The 19,237-nt window shown below is 39.1% G+C and overlaps 1 protein-coding gene across 4 annotated transcripts; it reads right to left on the reverse strand.

Annotated features, from left to right (window-relative positions):
• Window positions 1–2,514: 2,514 nt before the first annotated feature.
• On the reverse strand, window positions 2,515–10,700 carry GNPDA2 (glucosamine-6-phosphate deaminase 2). Of its 4 annotated transcripts, none has more exons than XM_074866082.1 (7): window positions 10,568–10,700; window positions 8,843–9,006; window positions 8,457–8,558; window positions 7,783–7,965; window positions 7,263–7,447; window positions 6,993–7,167; window positions 2,515–3,557 (listed from the first exon to the last, which is right to left on the reverse strand). In XM_074866082.1, the coding sequence occupies exons 2-7, from the start codon at window positions 8,964–8,966 to the stop codon at window positions 3,499–3,501; spliced, it is 828 nt and encodes a 275-aa protein (XP_074722183.1). In that variant the 5' UTR covers window positions 8,967–9,006; window positions 10,568–10,700; the 3' UTR covers window positions 2,515–3,498. The 4 variants fall into 4 exon arrangements, with proteins under 4 accessions (XP_074722183.1, XP_074722184.1, XP_074722186.1 ...); XM_074866083.1 differs by having other exon boundaries at window positions 8,457–8,554; window positions 8,839–9,006; XM_074866085.1 differs by having other exon boundaries at window positions 8,457–8,554; window positions 8,839–9,006; window positions 10,549–10,690.
• Between the last annotated feature and the right edge of the window lie 8,537 nt (window positions 10,701–19,237).

A 19,237-nucleotide genomic window follows, 5' to 3' on the forward strand; every position in this document is an offset into this window, starting at 1 on the left:
GTTTTACTTACATTGTTCGTGTACTGAAGTTTGTCAGCGAGTTCTCACTTGAAAGCTGTAGTTAAGTGTGATTAATACAAGCTGTTGCTTTTGGAAGTGTAAACAAAGTAATCATAAACACAAGTTAATGACCATGCTATATACTGTGTTTACAACTGCATGCCCACCTTCAAAAGCTTTTAAGCTGCTTTTATTTTTAAGATCTTCAGGGTCTAATGTGGGTCTTCATTTCTTGTTACTAAATATATTTTACAGAACAAATTGCTAGTAGTAGCTACTAAAGTACTCAATCACCAGGAAAGGCTGCTCTTAAATTTAGGCTTGTAACTACACTTTGAGCTTGATTAATAATAAACTAGTTCTTTTATTTCAACCCCAGTAGAAAGATGAATTGGGAAAATCCTTGGAGGGATTTAATTGAACTGGACACTGCTGATCCTGAAGAAAGGAAGGATGCTGTGGCTAAAGGCTCTCTATCATTAACATTACTATTATTCTTCCCCTAAAAAAAGTTAGGAATGCTATCTTAAAAGATAACATATAAGAAAGTACAGAGATACCTTTAAGTACAGACATAGTAATATGTGCTAAGAGTAAAGAAGCTAAAGCAAGATTTCCCCCCTGCCCCTTTAAATAGACCTAAAAGAGAGAAAATACTGGCTCTGTACTGAGGAATAAGGCTAGAGATTACCCAAGTAATAAATCTTTATCATAAAGTTGCTCCGTAGGACACATAAAATATGTTACCTAATTAAATGCAAGTTACATGCATGAATAAAGCTGCCTTGAGAATGAGACTAGAACTCAGTCTTTTAGCCTTATAGTCATCTGAAGCAGAAGAAATACAAATTTGTAGTCTAATTCTGAGAGGACTTGCACATGACATCAGTTTTGAGAGCAAGGACTTTAAATGAACTGGTTAGTACTGTTACAGTAAATGAAGCATTAGTCTGACACAAAATGACCTGATTCTATCCAATATATACTCTTTTTTTTTTCTTCTCTTTCCCCTCTCACCTTTGAAACATACTTTAAAATCTTACTGAGAAAAAGGAGAATAAAATGCTAAAGTAGATGTGCCAGGCTAAGTTAGAATTTACTCATTTACTAAAGAACCAATAACTTAAAAGACTTACTGAACTTGAAAATGCTTGCTTTGCCATTTAGATTTTAACAATGGACTGCAGGGTAAGAGGTAATATTTAATGTAACTTACAGTGTTGACTTATTTTTGGTAGTTGACAAGTTTGAAAGGTACTGTCATTGAAAAATTGGTATTTTGTAAGAAAGTAATTGGAAGTATCTTAAGGATGGAAATTATAAAAAGTGTAGTAGTATAAAAATAAAGTGAAATTGTAAATTTACAGGGCCTAGAGTAGAATCCTACATCCCATGGAATTCATAACTTTTAGAAAAAAGTTTAACAGAAACTGGAAAACCACTGAAGAGGCAGAAACTGTCTTAGACCCACTCAGACAAGTACAGGTACTACTGTACTAGTATTTAAACTGGCTTGTGTTTCACAGAAATTCCAGTAGTTATGAAGGGAGATACTAATTCTGTGGTCTCACGCATCTTGAGAGAACACAAAAAAGGGCTTTAGTTAGTAAGGTTGCCAACAGAACTGAAAGGTGCTCTGGACTAAAGAACAAAGATAAGGAGTTGCAAGGAAGAAAAAGCTTTTAGAAGTCAAGGGATATAAAAGCTATGGATTTCCACTCACACTTCAACCTAAATTCTACTGTTTCCTCAATAGAATTCCCAAATTTGCCACAAGATGGATCATGGTCATTAAGATAAAAACATGCTTGAATTCCTTTAACAGTAACCTAAATTCAAGATTATTTTTCAATCTCACACTTATGCATTTTGTAGGTAATCTGCTACATGTAACAGCACCCTCCTGAAGCACAGTCTTTTAAACTTTTCCCCCTCAATGTTGCATTATATGTTTCAAAAACATTAAGTGCAGAAGTTGTCTCTTAAGCCTGAAAGCCTGTTTTAAATCTGTGCTTGTTCAATCTGCTGTTCAGAACTGAAACACTAGGCCTGCCTTCTCAGACTGCTCTGGACAGAAGGATGGAAGAATGTGTAGTTTCATAGAATCTTAGAACAGTCCAGGTCTGAAGGGACCTTGAAAGATGGGAGCTTTCCATGGGAAAGGTAAGCCTAGAGGAGATTATCTAGCACCCTGTCCAATTGCATCTTGAAAAACCTCTGGCACTGGGGACTGTATCACATCCCTGGGGAGGTAATGTGGTTTGCAGTAAAGGCTACCTGCCTTTCATCTAGGTGAAAAGTTAAATCGCTGAAGTTATGCTTTGTTGCACTTTCTGCCACTGAGTATTTAACACAGGGGCATGCTCCACCAACTCCCCCCCTCCCAAAGTCTAAATCAATACACTCTTAACTTCCCCTCCTTAGGTGGAAGAAGGCACAAATTCCTAACATCTCCCTGAAACCCTGAAGCATTTGTTCACATCAGAATTTATATTAGAAACAAAACAATTTAAGTTATAGATTTATATTTGTTTTACTTATATTCAAAGTAGGAAATAACATTCCTTGTAACAGCTCAATGTTTATAATGATACAGTAAGAGGTAACTATTGCAAAGTGATTAACAGTTGACTTTAAATGATTATGTGTTAAACTTGCAGACATATTCCTGTAAATTAACCTCTTTTCAGGCATTTAATAGTAACATCAATGGTACAATTAAACAGGTACCTCCAGAAATGAACATTTAGATTTTTCCTTATGTATAAAGCTCAGTTACCAAAAATATAAAAATCCTAAAGTAATTTGAAATACATGAGAGGAAAAAGTGCTATGGCAGAAGTTTAATGTTTTTATCTGTGGAATAAGTTATAACTTTCAAGAATTTGGTGCATTTTTAGGCACTGTTTTTGTATTTTTATTTGCCTGAATTGTACAGCAGGACTTGAGATGCCCAAAAACTGTTTTAAGATAAATTTAAGGCAACCAAGTGCAAAAGCTCAGTGTACATTAGATATATGTAAACAGAACATTTCATCGTAGAAATTGTACAACTATTACAAGTCCATAGTATTGACAAAGGCCAAAACCATTCTGCCTGGAGACACAAATGCAAAACGTAGTTACACTAATCAAGCCAAAACCTACAAATTCCTGGAAATAAAATACCATTTTCTTCAACACAAGGCAGATGCATTACACTGCTGTGTGAGAATAAGTGCTCTGCTTTTCCCCCCCCTACATAACATGCAGTATCCCACAGGTTTGTTCTGTTCCATTTATGTACCAGCCAACAACAGAGCTCCAAATGTTAAAGCAAAATGCACAACACAGCAAACACATGGAATGTGAATGTACAGATATTGGACCTTTTAAAAAAATACAGTACCTAGGATTCCCCATTTTAAACAGTTTTCAGCATATTGCATAGCAGTGAACTCATCTGCTACCTAAAACTGTTGCTGTTGACCCACATGGAGCTCCTCTTCAATTCTTCTTTCAGTTTTCTTTCATACTGTACAGTGGGTCCACAAGCTTATTGTGCACATGCATTAAACCTTGGGGGGGAAAGCAACAATGCCAGCTTTACATTAGTTATACTTTTTCAACATGTCTTTCTATCCACATTTTTATCTGGAGTTTGCTTCAAAGTATACATTTTAAGTAGTTCACTGAAAAGAACAACAATGGCTGAAGTAGTTTAAAATCAGAAGATAAAAGACAACATATATATTCCTGTATCACCTGAATACTATTGACAACTGCAGTATAAAGCAAGCAGGGATGAGACAGTTCTCTGATAATAATCTGTCCAAAAGTATATCTGGAATACTTCAAATGAATTGAATACATGAGATCCACCCATTCTTTTCTTTGTATTAAAAACTGCATAAACAGCAACATAGAATTCCCTCATACCACAATGTGTCATAGAAATCAGATGTACTGATACTTTTACAGCTTGAATTGCAGTGTTCTAGCATCATGGTATTACTGTCTTTGTAATTAATAATATACTTGTGGTCCTAGACAGGCAAAACCAAACTAAAAGTATCCAGACCGTTAATGCAGATTCAGAACTTCAGTAGTTCAGCTGTTTTCTATTCTAGCTGGGCTTTTTTTTGGTCATATACAAGTCCTCCTAATCACAGCTATGGATAGTATTTTTTTTTTTCCTATTCAGATACTTCCGTTTTGGAAAGTGCTGGAGAACAGAGCAATAAAAGAAGGTGCTTCTTTCTTACTTTGTTACAACTTAATAAAAATGTTACCTACATCTAGGTATGTATGAGATTCAGTCAGTTGTATGTTTTAACCTCATTTCACCTTGAGAACTAATAACAGTACCTGATCAGTGTTCACTACCTGCAAAGTAGAAGTCCATTTCAGCACCAAACTAAAGATTAACTTATAAAATTACAAATTTAAGTAATATGGAACTTTAAAAGTAGAGAGATCTTTAAAACCACGAAAGAAGTCTGACAGTAGTGCACATTTTAGTGATTATCTATGGCAAAGAATATTCAAATACCTTTGCTACATGATGCATGTAGTGGCAAACTTAAGTGTCACTGCAGCAGTGTGAAATTTGAGTGACTATACAATCTGAGGTCATTACTGTAGGTGACCACAACAAAAGACATTTTATGCAGCATCTATTTCTAATCAGTGTGTGATTTAATATATAGCGCAGATGTTACTATTTCCTTCTCCACTTGGTGACACATTCAGTCATGCTAAACAGCCAACACACCTATAACTGATTCGAGAACCGAGCTCATTTTGTCTCTAGAGGTAATGCCTTAGCTTCAGATACTTGTGCAAAAAAAAAAAAAAAAAACCCCAAACCTTAGAAGGCAACTTAACTAAAGAACACAGTTTCTTAGATTTCATGAAGGATAACTATTGGGCTGATGTACACAGGAAAGATCAAGTCTAATACTTCTCAGTTTAACAGTAAGTGCAAAAATATTAAGTATATACATTTGATACAAAAGGCATTTGTACTGAAAGTAACAGCTGCACACATTACTCAAACTAGAACAGTATGTTGAACTTTAAAGCATTTCACATCGTACCAGTGTTCTTTTCTAAATAAGGGAAATGAAAAGGAGATGATTACCCACTTCCTAGAGGCATGAAAAATGCTTACAAAGTATTGCCTCTGCCATACTTAATGAAGGATATTTAAATCCTGTTAGTGACATTGTTTCAGAAAAGTTAAAAACAAAAGGTTTTTTTAAAGGTAGGCACCAGAGTCCTTACTTAATAGATGCTAAAACAACTATTTCAAAGGAAGGTCTCACTGTATATTCAAGTATGCTTTGAATAATCAGATTTCTGCATACAGTTTTAAAAGCATGCACAAGTGTGGAAAAAACTATCCTGACGACTTATTTGCCGACTAATTAGTAAATTCAAAATTCATTTTCTGCTTTAGTCTGCAAGAAAGTTACCTTTCCCTTTTCCAATAAGAACATAAGTACACCTGATAATTGTAGCCTCTAATAGGTTTCCAGACAGTTAAGAAAAAGTGGAGTAAGATTAGTTACTAGTCAGTATGGTACTTGATTATCAAAAAAATTTGAAGTTTCATGTAGTATCTTGAGATTTTTTTAAATGGTGAAAAATCTCAGTGAATAGCTACCACAATAAGCAGTATTAAGAACTACCTAACTTCCTAAGAAGTCTAACCTGAAGATCAAAATTCAGAAATAATTCCAAATTTGACCCACATTGATTTCACCTCCATCTTAAAAGGGGAAAAATCTCACTGATTTGAGAGTAGGTAAAATTAAGCAAGTTTAAAGTAAACAACCGTTTTAAGAATTCTATTGCTCTGTATTACTGGGTAATTAGTGTGACACAACAGCACACATTCAAATGCTGTAGCTGTAGCCCTTGATTTAAAACAATGTTCAATATCATTGATACCTACATTGGTTTATATCTTTCCCAAGGAAAGCTTTTGTTTATACTCTAAACATTATCCTGTATTTCATATATCCAAGCATTTAGAAGTTTAACTATGAAAACAACAAGTACTATCTAGCAGTGTGATACAGGTAAAGACTAACATGCCACACGCCCCAGTACATAGCAGAAAAAAGCATACTGAAAAAATTCAAAATTAACAAGTTGGCCACAAGTGATATCAGGATAAAAATCACATTAATGCCAGAATTGCAGTCTAAAACATATGGACACTAGTGATAAAATGCTCTAAAAAATAATTTCAGAAATTGCAACCTTCATCTAAGATGCCTCAACTACTACAGGTATCCATGCTAGTGAGCAAGATGACTGATTTACACAATTGCATTTTCTGTGCTAGTATAGTTAGGAGAAAACAAATTTTCTCAGCTTCTACAGTCTCACTGAAACAGAATTCATATCTAGGAAGTCTCAATTACTATCAAAAATCCCAACTTAAAGAAAGTTCGCCTTAATATACCTACTACAAATATGAAAAGCACAACAGAAGTGTGCAATGTATTCAAAGTCAGTATAGATTGTTACACTAATTGCACTGTATAAAAAGTGTCCACAGGTGGCTTCAAAGTCTGTATCACACATTTGAGGTTTGCTAGACAGCACATTACAGCACATAGCAAAAGCAGCATGAAAATATATCACGTTTAATAAATGTATCAAGTTTTAATTGAAACTTTCCAGTATATTTAAGACCAGTATTCTGGAACACCAGACTGCTGCTGGTTTACAGACAGTTGAAGATTACTAAACTATCATTTCAAATTGGAAGCAAAGGAAGTATTTTTCCAAAGTAGATTTGTCAGGAATGTAAGGAACACAAGTTATGCCTCCTAGCACTTTTCCATTCACAAGAAATAAGTTAACATTTAGTATTTTTAATATATAGCATTACACATTAGCTACTATAAACTGTTGACTTAGACTTAAATCAATATAATTTAAAATTTGGTTTGTTTTTTTTTTTTTTTTAAATGTGTAACCTCTGATTCAGTGCTCACCTTTAAAGTACTTCACAGTTTTAACTCTTAGTTCTAAAGTAGCATCTTCATCACACACAAAGATAGTACGAGGGTGTTGCTGGAAAGCAGAAACTGTCCACATATGGTTGACTCCTTCTTCAATTGCTTTGTACAGTGCAAAAGCCTTATGTGCGCCTGTTATAAGAATCATCACCTGCAAAACAAAGGTCTCTTTACTTTCAATCCCAGTATCAATACCAACCAGTCTTGAAAACAGATACATGCAACTTGAACTAAGTGAGTTCTTACTTCTCTAGCATCCATCACTGTACCCACACCAACTGTTAGCGCCATAGTTGGTACTTTAGATAAGTCTCCATCAAAGTATTTAGCATTTGCCAAAATGGTGTCCATTGCTAAAGTCTTTAATCTTGTTCTTGAAGACAAACTTGATCCGGGTTCATTGAATGCAATGTGGCCATCTGGACCAATGCCTTTTCAAAGTTAAAAAAAAAGTAAATCATACCAGACCTGCGAGCCAACAAATATCCTCAAACATTGTAAATGAATAAAGAAGTTTTAGGACTCATTCTTTCCTTTTGGTTACCCATTTTCAATAAAAAAACCCATTCAAAACTTCATTGAAATTAAGTTATTACAAACTTGGACACCAATCATCCTGTTTTGGTATTTATACTGATTCTTTGTTAGTCACAGAACTTTGACACCGTAACTGAAAAAACTGCATTTAGCTAAGTTATGAAAATAGTGATTAAAGAGTCAGTGTATTTGTTTGAATTGCAACTAACAATAGAGCACTTCCTCATACCTCCAACAAAAAGATCAATCCCCCCTGCTTCTTCAATTTTCTTTTCAAATGCATCACATTCCGCCTGTAAGTCTGGAGCGTTCCCATCAAGGATATGAGCGTTATTTGGATCTATGTCAATATGTTTAAAGAAGTTATTCCACATATAGGAATGATAGCTCTCCGGATGATTTCTAGGAAGCCCTGAAATCATTTAGAGTGAAATTAACATATTACAAGATTTAACCAAACAGCCTTAATTCTAGCCTCTGTGTAACCAGTGTAGGGCACATGCAGGGCAAACTTAAGTCTGATGAAGTAATATTTGAAATTATAATGAGAAGATAGATTTGCTGTTGGCATGCAAAAGGTAATTGTTTACATTCCCTCTGCATACATCTTATTACAAAGGATGTAAAGTCTTAAAAAAAAAAAATGCAGTCACAATATTACACAACAACATACTTTCTACAGAAACATTGTGAAGCACTGAACTTAGCCCAGGATCCACCTGTTTATTATTTGCATTTTTGGGGATAAAAGAATAGAGAAAAACCCTTAAAATGATCCCATGGGCAGAAGTCTGCATACAAACATACTCGACTGACCTTCTGCTTTGACAAAGTATTTAACATTTTTAATAATGGAAAAAAATTATCAGTATAGTGTGTTCTCAAATAATTAGCACATCTTACCTACATATTCATCCATGTTGAAAGTCTTTACATATTTGAAAGAGAGATCTCCATTCTTATGATATTCTATCAGCTTTTTGTAGCATCCCAAGGGTGTACTCCCTGTTAAATAAAGTTTTTCTACTGTTCTATGTATCCACGCATTCTCAGTGCATTTAAATCTCTTAATAGTCAAATTTTGCTACAATGCTTTTCAACATAGAAGAAATTTGTTATTTCTCAGCTTCTCAAACTTTATAACAATTTTTTACACAAATAAAATCCATATTTAAAAATACATTGTGTTATCAAAAATATATATGTGTTCTTATAAATACTATATGTTAGCAACGATACAAACATAGTTCTTGGTTTAGTCATTTACATAGGCTTTCAGTAAAACTTGCCTGTTGGTAGACCAAGTGTGAAATATCTTCCTTGACTTGGCTTGAATTGAATAATACGGTTACAGATGTATTTTGCTGCCCATTCACTAGCCTGATCATAATCTTCAAGAATTACTAGCCTCATTATGGCAGTGAGAAACTTGTACGATAAAAGAAACTTAAACCTGGAGAAAATGTGAAAGATTTAAAAATAAGCACCATATGAATAGTTGTAAAACTCTTAGATTACAGAAGAGATAACAGATTACCTTTTACACTGATGAATTACAGTGGATATAAAATATAAACAGTGGATATATAAATATATTTTACTTGCATAAGTATACTGCACTCCTGCAGTCCTAGTTCAAGCTGGACTGTTGGACAATCAAAAGAAAAGCTACAGAATCCAAGTGATAGGTTACAGGCGAAATATTTATTAAAATTCAAAGACTAATTTAAAGTAACTTGCAGGACAAAGATAAAACAAAATATAAACAGGCCATTTTGAATTTCAACCTCTGAATGAGTTGTTACTGTTAGAAAAGAAGAAATACTCTGCTTGAAATAAAAGCAAACAAATAAGTAAACAAACACTGAGATTAACTCCTGTTTCTTATGATCAGCTGAATGCCTAAAATTTCAAAAATAAGGCCCAGAATAACACCATGCTTCTATATTCAAAATACATAATTGGAAGTAAACAATTAAAACTCCTCTCACTCCCAGTCTAGCTCCTTAACAATGCTTCAGTAAGTTTACTAATCTGAAAAAAAAAAAAAAAATTGAAGCATTAAGAGATATTTGAAAGCTTCACAATTCATAGGAAAAAAAATACTTATGAGGTCACATTTTCTCTTTTCAACATAACTTTAAAAAGAAGCCAGACTGTTATTCTTTATAGGCTCTAATTTCAAGTACAAATATATCAACTATTAAGATGAGTATCTAGAAAACAAGCTTGGCTGTTAAAAGTACATGAGCATCTCTTGCATTTAAGTGAAACTCATTTGCCCACACCAGTCAGGTAACTGAGGCTCTCTAGCCACTCTGCTGTTACTCTTCTCCCAGGTCAGAGCGTGCTTGGCATTAGCCAGAAAACAACACAGCTCTCAGAAGCCTAAAGCCAACTAAGTGCCAAACCACCACTAGCTCACACTACTTTCAGTTGACCCAAAATGAGAGGCCAGTTTTAGAAAAACTGTGAATTAAAACTACATCAGTACTTAACAGGGCAATATCTGCTCGTCCCACTGAACAAGGAAGGAAGTGAACACCACCTTGTGTTGACTCTGCTACTTCCTCTCCCTGGAGAGTAGAACCGTGACAAGTCAAACTCACCTTTGCAGAGGAAACGCTATTCCACAGGTATGGAAAAAGTTAACACTCACATTTCCTCAAGGAAGACAGAAAAACAGGCCACCAGAAAGAGATCCCTCGGCTCTAGGTAGGCCTCATAAAGCTTTAACCATTTCACCCAGGGAACACGATGATGTTCTCTAAGAGGAGCGACCCGCGAGCGGCACCAGAACGACCGCGGATTTCCGGGGGTTTGGTGAATCTACACTGTTAGAGGCAGAGACCTACTGGCGGGCCGGACCTCCCCACCCAGGCGGCCCCAGGCCCCGCGGCCTCTCCCCACCCACAGGCCCGCGGGCACCACCCCACCCCGCACGGCCGGCGCAGGGCCCAGCCTCACCCCATCAGCAAGCGCGACCCTACCCTACCCTGCCCGGCCCCGCTCACCCCGGGAGGCCCCGCAGCGGTCACAAGCGGCACCGGGAAGGAGGATGAAGACCTCCGCCCGCCGAAGCGCCAGCCAGCACCAGCCCCTCCGCCACCAACGGAACCCGGCCCGCAACCCGGAAACACCTGGCGGCGACCGGATACAACGTCACGGGTGGGCGGTGCCCCGCATGCGCGGGGTCGGCGGCCTCGTCTAGGCGGGTTTTCGGGGCCGTGGGTGTATTTTTTCACGCTTCGCCTGGTGCCCACTATAGCGTTGGGACATCAGTGAAGGAGCAGCCTACCCTCAGGGGAGCGCCTAGGAAGCTGCTGGTGGCTTGGAGTGGGTAAAGAGTGCTGCAAAAGGGCTAACCTGCTTTGTAGACTTTGCTAGAGTAGGGTTTTTGCATAAGGCCTTTACTTGGAGCTCCTGTTTTGGGGGAAGCAGGTGGCACACTGAGATCTTAATGAGAAAAGTTCACTTAACTTAGGTATTTGCTTGAAGCAGCTACAAAAGAGGCTCTTCATAGTTACTGCAGAAATTATAGGTAAAACATCAACTTACTGCTTTAAAAGTAGTCAAGTAATTTTGTAGATATAGCTAAGCTATAATCTAAACAGCTATGGTGAGATAGATCTTGCTGGTTGGAAAAGAGTTAATAGTCTTAAAGAGTGCTTCTTCAGAACTGAGTAGGGAAACAAGGAGAGGACGCAAAAAAAGAAAGCTGCATGATTCTGAATATATGTGTATGCTTATGCTGTAGGTTTCACTGAGGCCTTACCATATTAGAAAATAAATATGTTCACTGGGCAGGAGTATAACTGACTGAGGAAAGGGATCGTGATTGAAGGCTAAAGGGAGAGGGGGTGTAAAAAAAAAAAAATCTGGAGTCATACTCACATGAACATAATAATACATCTTCTGGTAACCTGACTAGAAGTACTGCAACATAGTTTAGAAAGATTTAGTAATGCTTTGCAAAGGGCATGAAAGGTGCATTTGCAAACTTGTGAAGAGAAATATATCTGATTGGAGTCTCAGGGTCTTAGCCGGCAACCAATAAAAATATCCTTTTGTGAGAGACGAGAAACCAGGACTGTGAGAAACTAAGAAAAGCAGCCTGAGAAAGCAAAAGTTGAGGCTGATCGAAGAAATGCCTCAAACACTCGCAAGACAAAACTGTGAGTCACAGGGTGGATAGTGTGGAGGCTGAAGCTGATAAGGCTGCCCGAATAACACAAGATGCAGCTGGAGGAGGGAGCCCTGTGGAGACAGGATGGCTCTGCTCTGGTGCACCTGGACGAATGTCAAGGGCCATCTGTCCACTGAATGAACTTCACTTCGTTATCCACGAAATGCATATTAAAGTTAACACCCCTCAATATGCTAACAAAGGCTAACATGATCATGCTAATTACATCATCCCATGAAACACCTTACCCCTCCCTGTACATGGGATATGTAGGTATGTGGGTCGACCTAGGGGACGGACCCAAGGAAAGTGTGTATAAATCAAGGGAGGGGGGGGAGAAAGGGGGGGCCCTAGAGAGTGCAGCGAAGCAAAGAAGACGGATGCCTCCTGGAACCCTCGCTGGTGGGATCAGCGCAGAAACCCAGACTGGTGATCTGTATTTCCCCATTCCCTCGATTTCCCTCTTTTCCCTTTCCCATTAAGAAATGCAAAGCATATTGTATTGCTTGCCACAACTTGCTATATACTTAGCCAATTATCGTGTGTTCAATTAGTACATTGTGGGTAGTTAATAAATGCTTGGACTTGGAGACTTCTTGTCTGCTCCATTGGGGATTTGCGAATCTGAGTCACTTGTCTCATTTTGTGGAGGGGGGAGGTGATTTTTGTCAGATTCTTGTCTTTCCCTGCAATATGCTCTCTGCTTACCCAGGGAGGTGGTTGAGTCACCATCCCTGGAGGTGTTTGAAAGACATGTAGATTTGGTGCTTAGGGACATGGTTTAGTGGTAGACTTGGCATTGTTGCATTTATGGTTGGACTCGATGATCTTAAAGGTCTTTTCCAACCTAAATGATTCTGTGATTCTGTCTCCCTCGTCTGAGCGGGACATGACACCTTTGTTTCAAAATCTACCTTTTATTTGAATTTAACTTTCAAATATCAGCAACTTGATTTAGCTAATGCCTATTCTTTTTATAAAGTCTTCATCTCAAAAATTTCACCAGGTCCTAAAGAATATTGTTTTCTCTTGCAGCATTTATTGAGTCATGCTCTGAACCTCCGTGGCTCTCATTGTTTCAGAGTATACTGCAGTGGAGGCTGTGATTTTCAGATTCTGTGTAACAACCTAAGTTTTGCCTCTGGATTTCCATTCTGTTTTTTCCTACCTATATGGACCATGTATAACACTTCAGTGGTAAACAACTTCTGCATATAACAGACTAATTAGTAAGTTTCTTTCATACTACTACACACCTAGGTACGTATGGGCCTGAAATCACATCCCCAGAATTGAAGGGGAGATACTTTTTTCCCCTGCTGAGTGCTATTCTCCAAAATGTAAGCTCAATGTAAGGGACTACTTAATTATTTTCTCACTTGCAAGTATCCATCAGTGCTTCTCTCTTCATTGGCTCCCTGCTACCCTACTAGGATTGTCTATTCACTTTCTTTTCATCCTTAGTGTTGCCAGCTTGTAGCTGAAGGTAGCAGCAGCAGGCTTCTCTATGTCCCTAAAATCCTTACTAGCTACCCTGATCTCAAGCTGGTCATTGTTTCTGAGGATTTCTACCCTAGCGTACACTTGCTACCTTGACAAGATGGGAATGGAGCATGCCCAAATGGATGGTACAGCAAGAATAGCTGTTTGCATTATTCCCTTTTCCGTTGGCAGAGTAGCATCATTCAACTTTTGGGCTTCCCCTCTCTAATCCCATTCCTAGCTCTACCCTGTAAGTATGACCCTACCATAGATTCCTTATCCTGTTCATCATTCTGAGTGTGAAGTTGTTACAGGAAACAGATCTTTCACACAAGTTCTGTTGGTTTCCACAACTTGAAAACTCACTTTTTTCATCACTAGTGAAAAACTTTAAAATTCAGATAATAGGTTCTGCCATGTTGCGTATTCTCCAGGAGGTCAGAGAGTATATGATGTGCTGTTCTACGCTCAGTGGAGCTTCTTGCACTTTTTTCTGCTGCCTCTGAATTCTGAACAACCTTCTGTGTCTGTTGCCTTCTAGCAAACTTGGCAATATTGTCAGCTACTTCTATTGGACGTGCTCTCAGACAAATTCCCTGTCTTTTGTGAGCATATTCAATTCTGCCTCTCCTTGTTAGTATACTGATGTGTAGGGTATGATTTTTCCATGTAATTCTTCAGATTTTCCTTTCTAATTAGTAGCAGATGCAGAATGCTCTATGTGCACTGAATATTGTTGCTAGCAATTAGGCAAAGTCTTAATTCCTTATTAGGTTTAATTGAGTAGCATAACTAGAGATTTCTTAAAATCTCACAGTCATGGTATTTAAAATCCCAGTGTCTTTATGTTGCTTCTGGAAACAGTCTTTCTGTGACTTTTTTTTTTTTTTCTTAATGCCCCCTTCTGTTAAGTATTATTTCATTTACTCTAGTCGTGGTGATCTGATTTTTATATATCTGCTATGATCAGGTGGCTTTTATGCAGCTTTTTTAAACCTGTCTTTAAGTCACTAGGAATTTAAACTGGATGTACTTCAATAGTAACCAAGCTGCATCAGTTTTACCTAAGGTGGGCCACCTGACCTTTGGCTGAATCCAGTCTTTTAACAAGGTAGCTATTCCTTCAGATTTCTCCTTTTTAGTTTGAAGAACAAAGGATCCTGACCAAAGTTGGGACCTATGAAGGAAAATTACTCAAATGGACACTGACAGCAGGAAAGATTCTGAGAAGAAGCCAGAAAGGTTGCAATGAAGATACTTGCCAAGGCATTAAATGTAGAGGTTGAGAAACAAGTAATTGATGAAAAGACTTAAAAAAAAAAAAAAAAAAAAAAGGATTACCTCTTATCACTGTGCTGAATTAAACTCTTGTCTTGGATCTGGCAGAGATGGAGTTAATTTTCCCCATAGCAGCCCCCACAGTGCTGTGAAGGGTGTTGATAACACACCAGTGTTTTGGCTGCTGCTGAACAGTGCTCCCACAGCATCAAGGCTCTCTCCAACCTCCCCCCCTCACCAGTAGGCTGGGGGTGGGCAAGATCTTGGGAGGGGACACAGTCAGGAGAACTGACCCAAACTGACCAAAGGGATATTCCACACCATATGACATCTGCTCAGCAATAAAAGCTAAGAGAAAGGCGGAGGAGGGGGGGTATTTGTTATGACGTTCGTCTTCCAGAGCAACCCCTACACGTACCGAAGCCCTACTTCCCAGGAAGTGGCTGGACATCGTCTGCTGATGGGAAGTAGAGAATAATCTTTTGTTTTCCTTTGCTTCCATGTACGGCCTTTGCTTTTGCTTTATTAAACTGACCCATGAGGTTTTTTCCCATCTTATTTTCTCCCCCATCCTGTCCTGCTGAGAAGGGCAGTGATAGAGCTGCTTGGTGGTCACCTGGCCTCCAGCTGGGGTCATCCCACCACAATTCTGCTGTGTAACAGGTGTGCAAATCAGGAACAAGGACACAAAATAACATAGCAACTGAAAGCTTTTGGAGGGTGATAACTGTATGGGGAGAAGGAGGAAAACTGCAGTGGAGAGAAGACTGGGGTTTTTTTTAAATATTCAGAGCTCTGAAAGAATGTCGAGACAGTGGTAGTTACCCCTGCTACTCCATTTAATGCCACTGGGTCAGTAGTCTTCAGTTTTCCTGTGACTAAAGCATGCTAAATTTCTGGTAACTTCATTTATCTTCTGGACATAAGCCTGAGGGGACTGAATCCACTTGGCAGCTTTGCTTACTGCTTGCAAAGACTGAAGAGAGTTTCTCATGCTCATATATCCCTGTACTTGTCACAGCTTTCTTCAAAGCTTGTTTGGTTAGATCTCACCACATTTCTATGAGCTGGGGAGTACATGGCATGTGACATCGTTTAGTTTTATGTTTTATGCAACAGTCCCACTGGAACCATTTTCCAGTAAAAAAGGAAACATCAGATTCTGTGATGCCAAGAGTATACCAACAGAGACACAAATTAAGCATCTAGCTAGTATTTAGCACCATCTTAACTTTCATAGGCAACGCTTTGAGCCAGTTTGTGAAGCTACACACGGTAAGAGATAAGCACCCTATGCTTTTGTTTTCCATTTCTGTTCTTATTTGCCATGTGTTGGTGCTTCCTACATGGATTCTGGTAGAATCTGTACCAAAACAGACAGTTACCCAGTACCAGCTGGTTCTGAACATAAAAATCGATGGCTACAGAGTAAGCAATAAAGGCGATGAGGGGAGAGGCGCATGACTTGAGTATTGTACCATCCCCCTGTTACCTCACTGCTGGTGAACTCTTCCGTTCTTCAAAGTAGGGATTCAGTGATGGAATTTGCTACTCAGAGTACTTTATTTTGCCATGCAGAGAGAGCTGATGCTGATCATCTTCCCATGTGTGTCTGGAGTGCTGGGGTATTTCTCTGCAAGCATCTCTGCCTGAACCAGCAGGCAGACCTGCCTGCTACATTCCCTCCAGGTCAGATCTTTCTCTCATTACTGATGCGAGCATCAGCTGCCTCATAGGTATGAGTGCATAAATTGATGGTTGGCTGTGCTGCTGCAGTGTGGAACATTCTTATGTATTCAGGGATGTTGAGATAAATTTCTGACAGTGCTCTCAGATGATGCTTAAGCCTGTTCCTTTCAGAGTGCAGAGTTTAGATGTTCACAGTTTCTGTCTTTTCTTATCTCTCTCCCCTCTCCTAATCCACTCCTTCCCTGGGCTGAATGAGTGAGCCTTTCCAGCTTTTCCAGGAATATGACTGGGGTGAAATGCACGTAACAGGGAGTTCACTCATCTGGTGTCTTTTGTGAACTGAAGCTGTTTCTAAAGGTAGAAATAAAGGGTATTAAGCACAGGGTCCTTTGCAGGCTTAAGACAGAAGTCATGCCCTTACTTCAAGCACAGTGTGATGAGGAGACACTTCTTTTTTTTTTTTTTTTTTTTTTTTCTTCTCTACAGTGAATCCCTGTTTGGTCTAGTGCTTCACGGAAGTTTTAGAAGAAGACTGGTTTTGAGGTCTTTTTGCACGAGGTGCTGTGATAGCCGTTAAGGAGCAAGAGTGAATGACAAGGGATTTGAGTGGGGGTATTTGCTCAGTGTGCTGACTCTTGTCTGCCCAGTTAGGCAGCCTGATTAAAGCATGGGTCGGCTGATTCAAACCGTCTTCAGGACCTTTGCCAGAATGTGATCTGCTGAGTGATGGTGGGAATAAGACATCTGTCCTGGGTGGTTGAATTCTAGCTAATCTTAAGCATCTCCTTCAGAAAAATGTGAATAGCCTGAATATGGAGGTTTATATGGAGTGAATATGGAGTGAATATATGAATATGAAGTCAGATGAATTACAGCCCAGGTGGCAGTGTTTCAAAATCTTGCTGGCATCAGTCATTTCAGATTCTTACATGAACAGATGTTCTGTTTTAACTGCACATATGATGGGAAAATCAGTATTCTGATTATCTTCTCTCAGGAGGTGATAGTGCAGGCACACAGTATATCTGTAGTGCTGTGTCACAATATACCGACAGGTGAATAGATGGCTGCTTGCACTTCTCTGCCTTCCCTGCCATCATGTTTTGAGAGGACAGGGAGTCCATGGTAAAGTGCAGAGGAACGGGAGGGACTGACCCTGATGTTGACTGGTCCATCTAGAATGGCATATTGCCATGTGCTGCATAAAACCAGTGAGAAAGCAGCAGAGGCAGTAGGTGTTTCTGTAGATATTCCTGAGATTGGGCACAAAAATATGCAGGATATGTTTAATACTCCATCCTATTCCAGCTACACACATGGGAAATAGGTTCCCTGGTTTTGCAGTCAACAGACTTTTTACTAGCTTATCCACAGGCCATCCATCAGGTGAGTGCTTGGACATGTTTCTGGGTATATGTAATTGATGAGTATCGGGGAGCTCCGAGTCCCTAATGCTCCTGAAAATGTTCTCCTTTGACAGTGTTTGTGCAATACTAAACCAGGATTTAAAGTTTCACGCTAGGCTTTCGAAGATGATGGGAGATAACCAGAAAAATCATGCTCAGTGTTTTTTATTAGTACTTGTAAGGAGAATAATGTTGCAACCCACTTTTATGAAACCAACCTTGCCTTTTTTTTAGAAAAGCTTGGAGAGACACCAGGGTTGTAAAACAGCTTCAGGAAATGTAGTTTGGACTTACTGTCTCACAATGTATTGAACAAACTTTTCAAATATCATCCGTTGTGGGTTTTTTAAGATTTTTTTTTTTTTCTGAAAATGTTATTTCAACAGCCTGACCCGTTCGCCTGCGGTAGGGCGGGGGGCGCGGGGCGCTGCCGCGGGGCGACCGCCAGGTGGCAGCAGGGGACCGCCCACAGGCCGAACCCAGCCCAGCCCAGCCCAGCCCAGCCCGGCCGAGCTGGGTCAAGCCGCTCCGAGCTAGGCCGAGCCGAGCTGAGCCGGGACAGTTTGTACGGTATTCTTTCTTCAGATTGCTGCTTTCCCTTTACGGACCGTTTCTGCTTCTGCTCTGGTTTTGTGGTCTTCTTAACCTCTGAATTGAGCGTTGCAAATCATTAGTTTGTTAAGTACTCAATGTTAAATACTTTGTGTTCGTTATAGTTTTACTTACTGCCTCGTTTCTTTGCTTCAACAGTTGTCATGAAACGATAATAATCAACTTTATACTCCTTTTAAAAAAAAAATCATATCAAAAATACAGACTCCAGTAAAATGGAATCCATATATTATTTTTCTCAGGTAATTTCTTTCAATGTATAGAAACTTATTTTTGGAAAGGAGGGGTTGGAACTAGATTATCTTTAAGGTACCTTTGAACCAAAACCATTCTGTGATTCTCTGAAACTGATGGTATTATTTGCCATGTCGGCCATTCAGTCAGGCTACACAGAGGTATGGCTTGAACAGATCAGAAGAATATTTGCACCTAGTTTGCAGAATGTGCAGCAAACTACTGATGGATGTTTATCTTGATTGACTTGGTATTTATTGTGCTATCTTTTCAACCAGAGGCTTTCTGAATCTACTTCACACTTAGCTGCAATAACCCACTGGCAAGTAGAGCTTAGTGCAGTTGCTGAAGCTTGGGTCCTACCTAGGTCATTATTTCCTGAAAGGGAAGATAATGCCCTAGCTGGGAATGTTACAAATGAACTGAGAAAATAGAGAAGGCTTAAACAAATTCTTCTTCCAGGAGCATTCTCTTTTAATCCCTACAGGAGTGGCTTTCTGTCCCCATCTGCTGACTGCACCGTTTGTGGTTGTGTATGTACCTGCTTCCTGCAGTTCCAGAGACAAAATGCATATCTCCAGGTGAGCCCCAATTACAAACCCTTTTTCTCTCTTAATGCATAGCTGACTTCTTTTTGATGTGATTTTTGTTCTCATATGAGGACCCAGGGATCTCCTACAGGAATGCTGGTGTGTGGCTGAGGTGGTTCCCATCCATCCCACCCCCATCCTGGGACCAGTCAAAACTTCCCTCAGGCTGTGGCGCTGGAAATACTGATCATTCTCATCAACTTGTTA

The sequence above is a fragment of the Strix uralensis genome, chromosome 4 (genome assembly GCF_047716275.1).
Source record: "Strix uralensis isolate ZFMK-TIS-50842 chromosome 4, bStrUra1, whole genome shotgun sequence".
Taxonomy (NCBI): Eukaryota; Metazoa; Chordata; class Aves; order Strigiformes; family Strigidae; genus Strix; species Strix uralensis.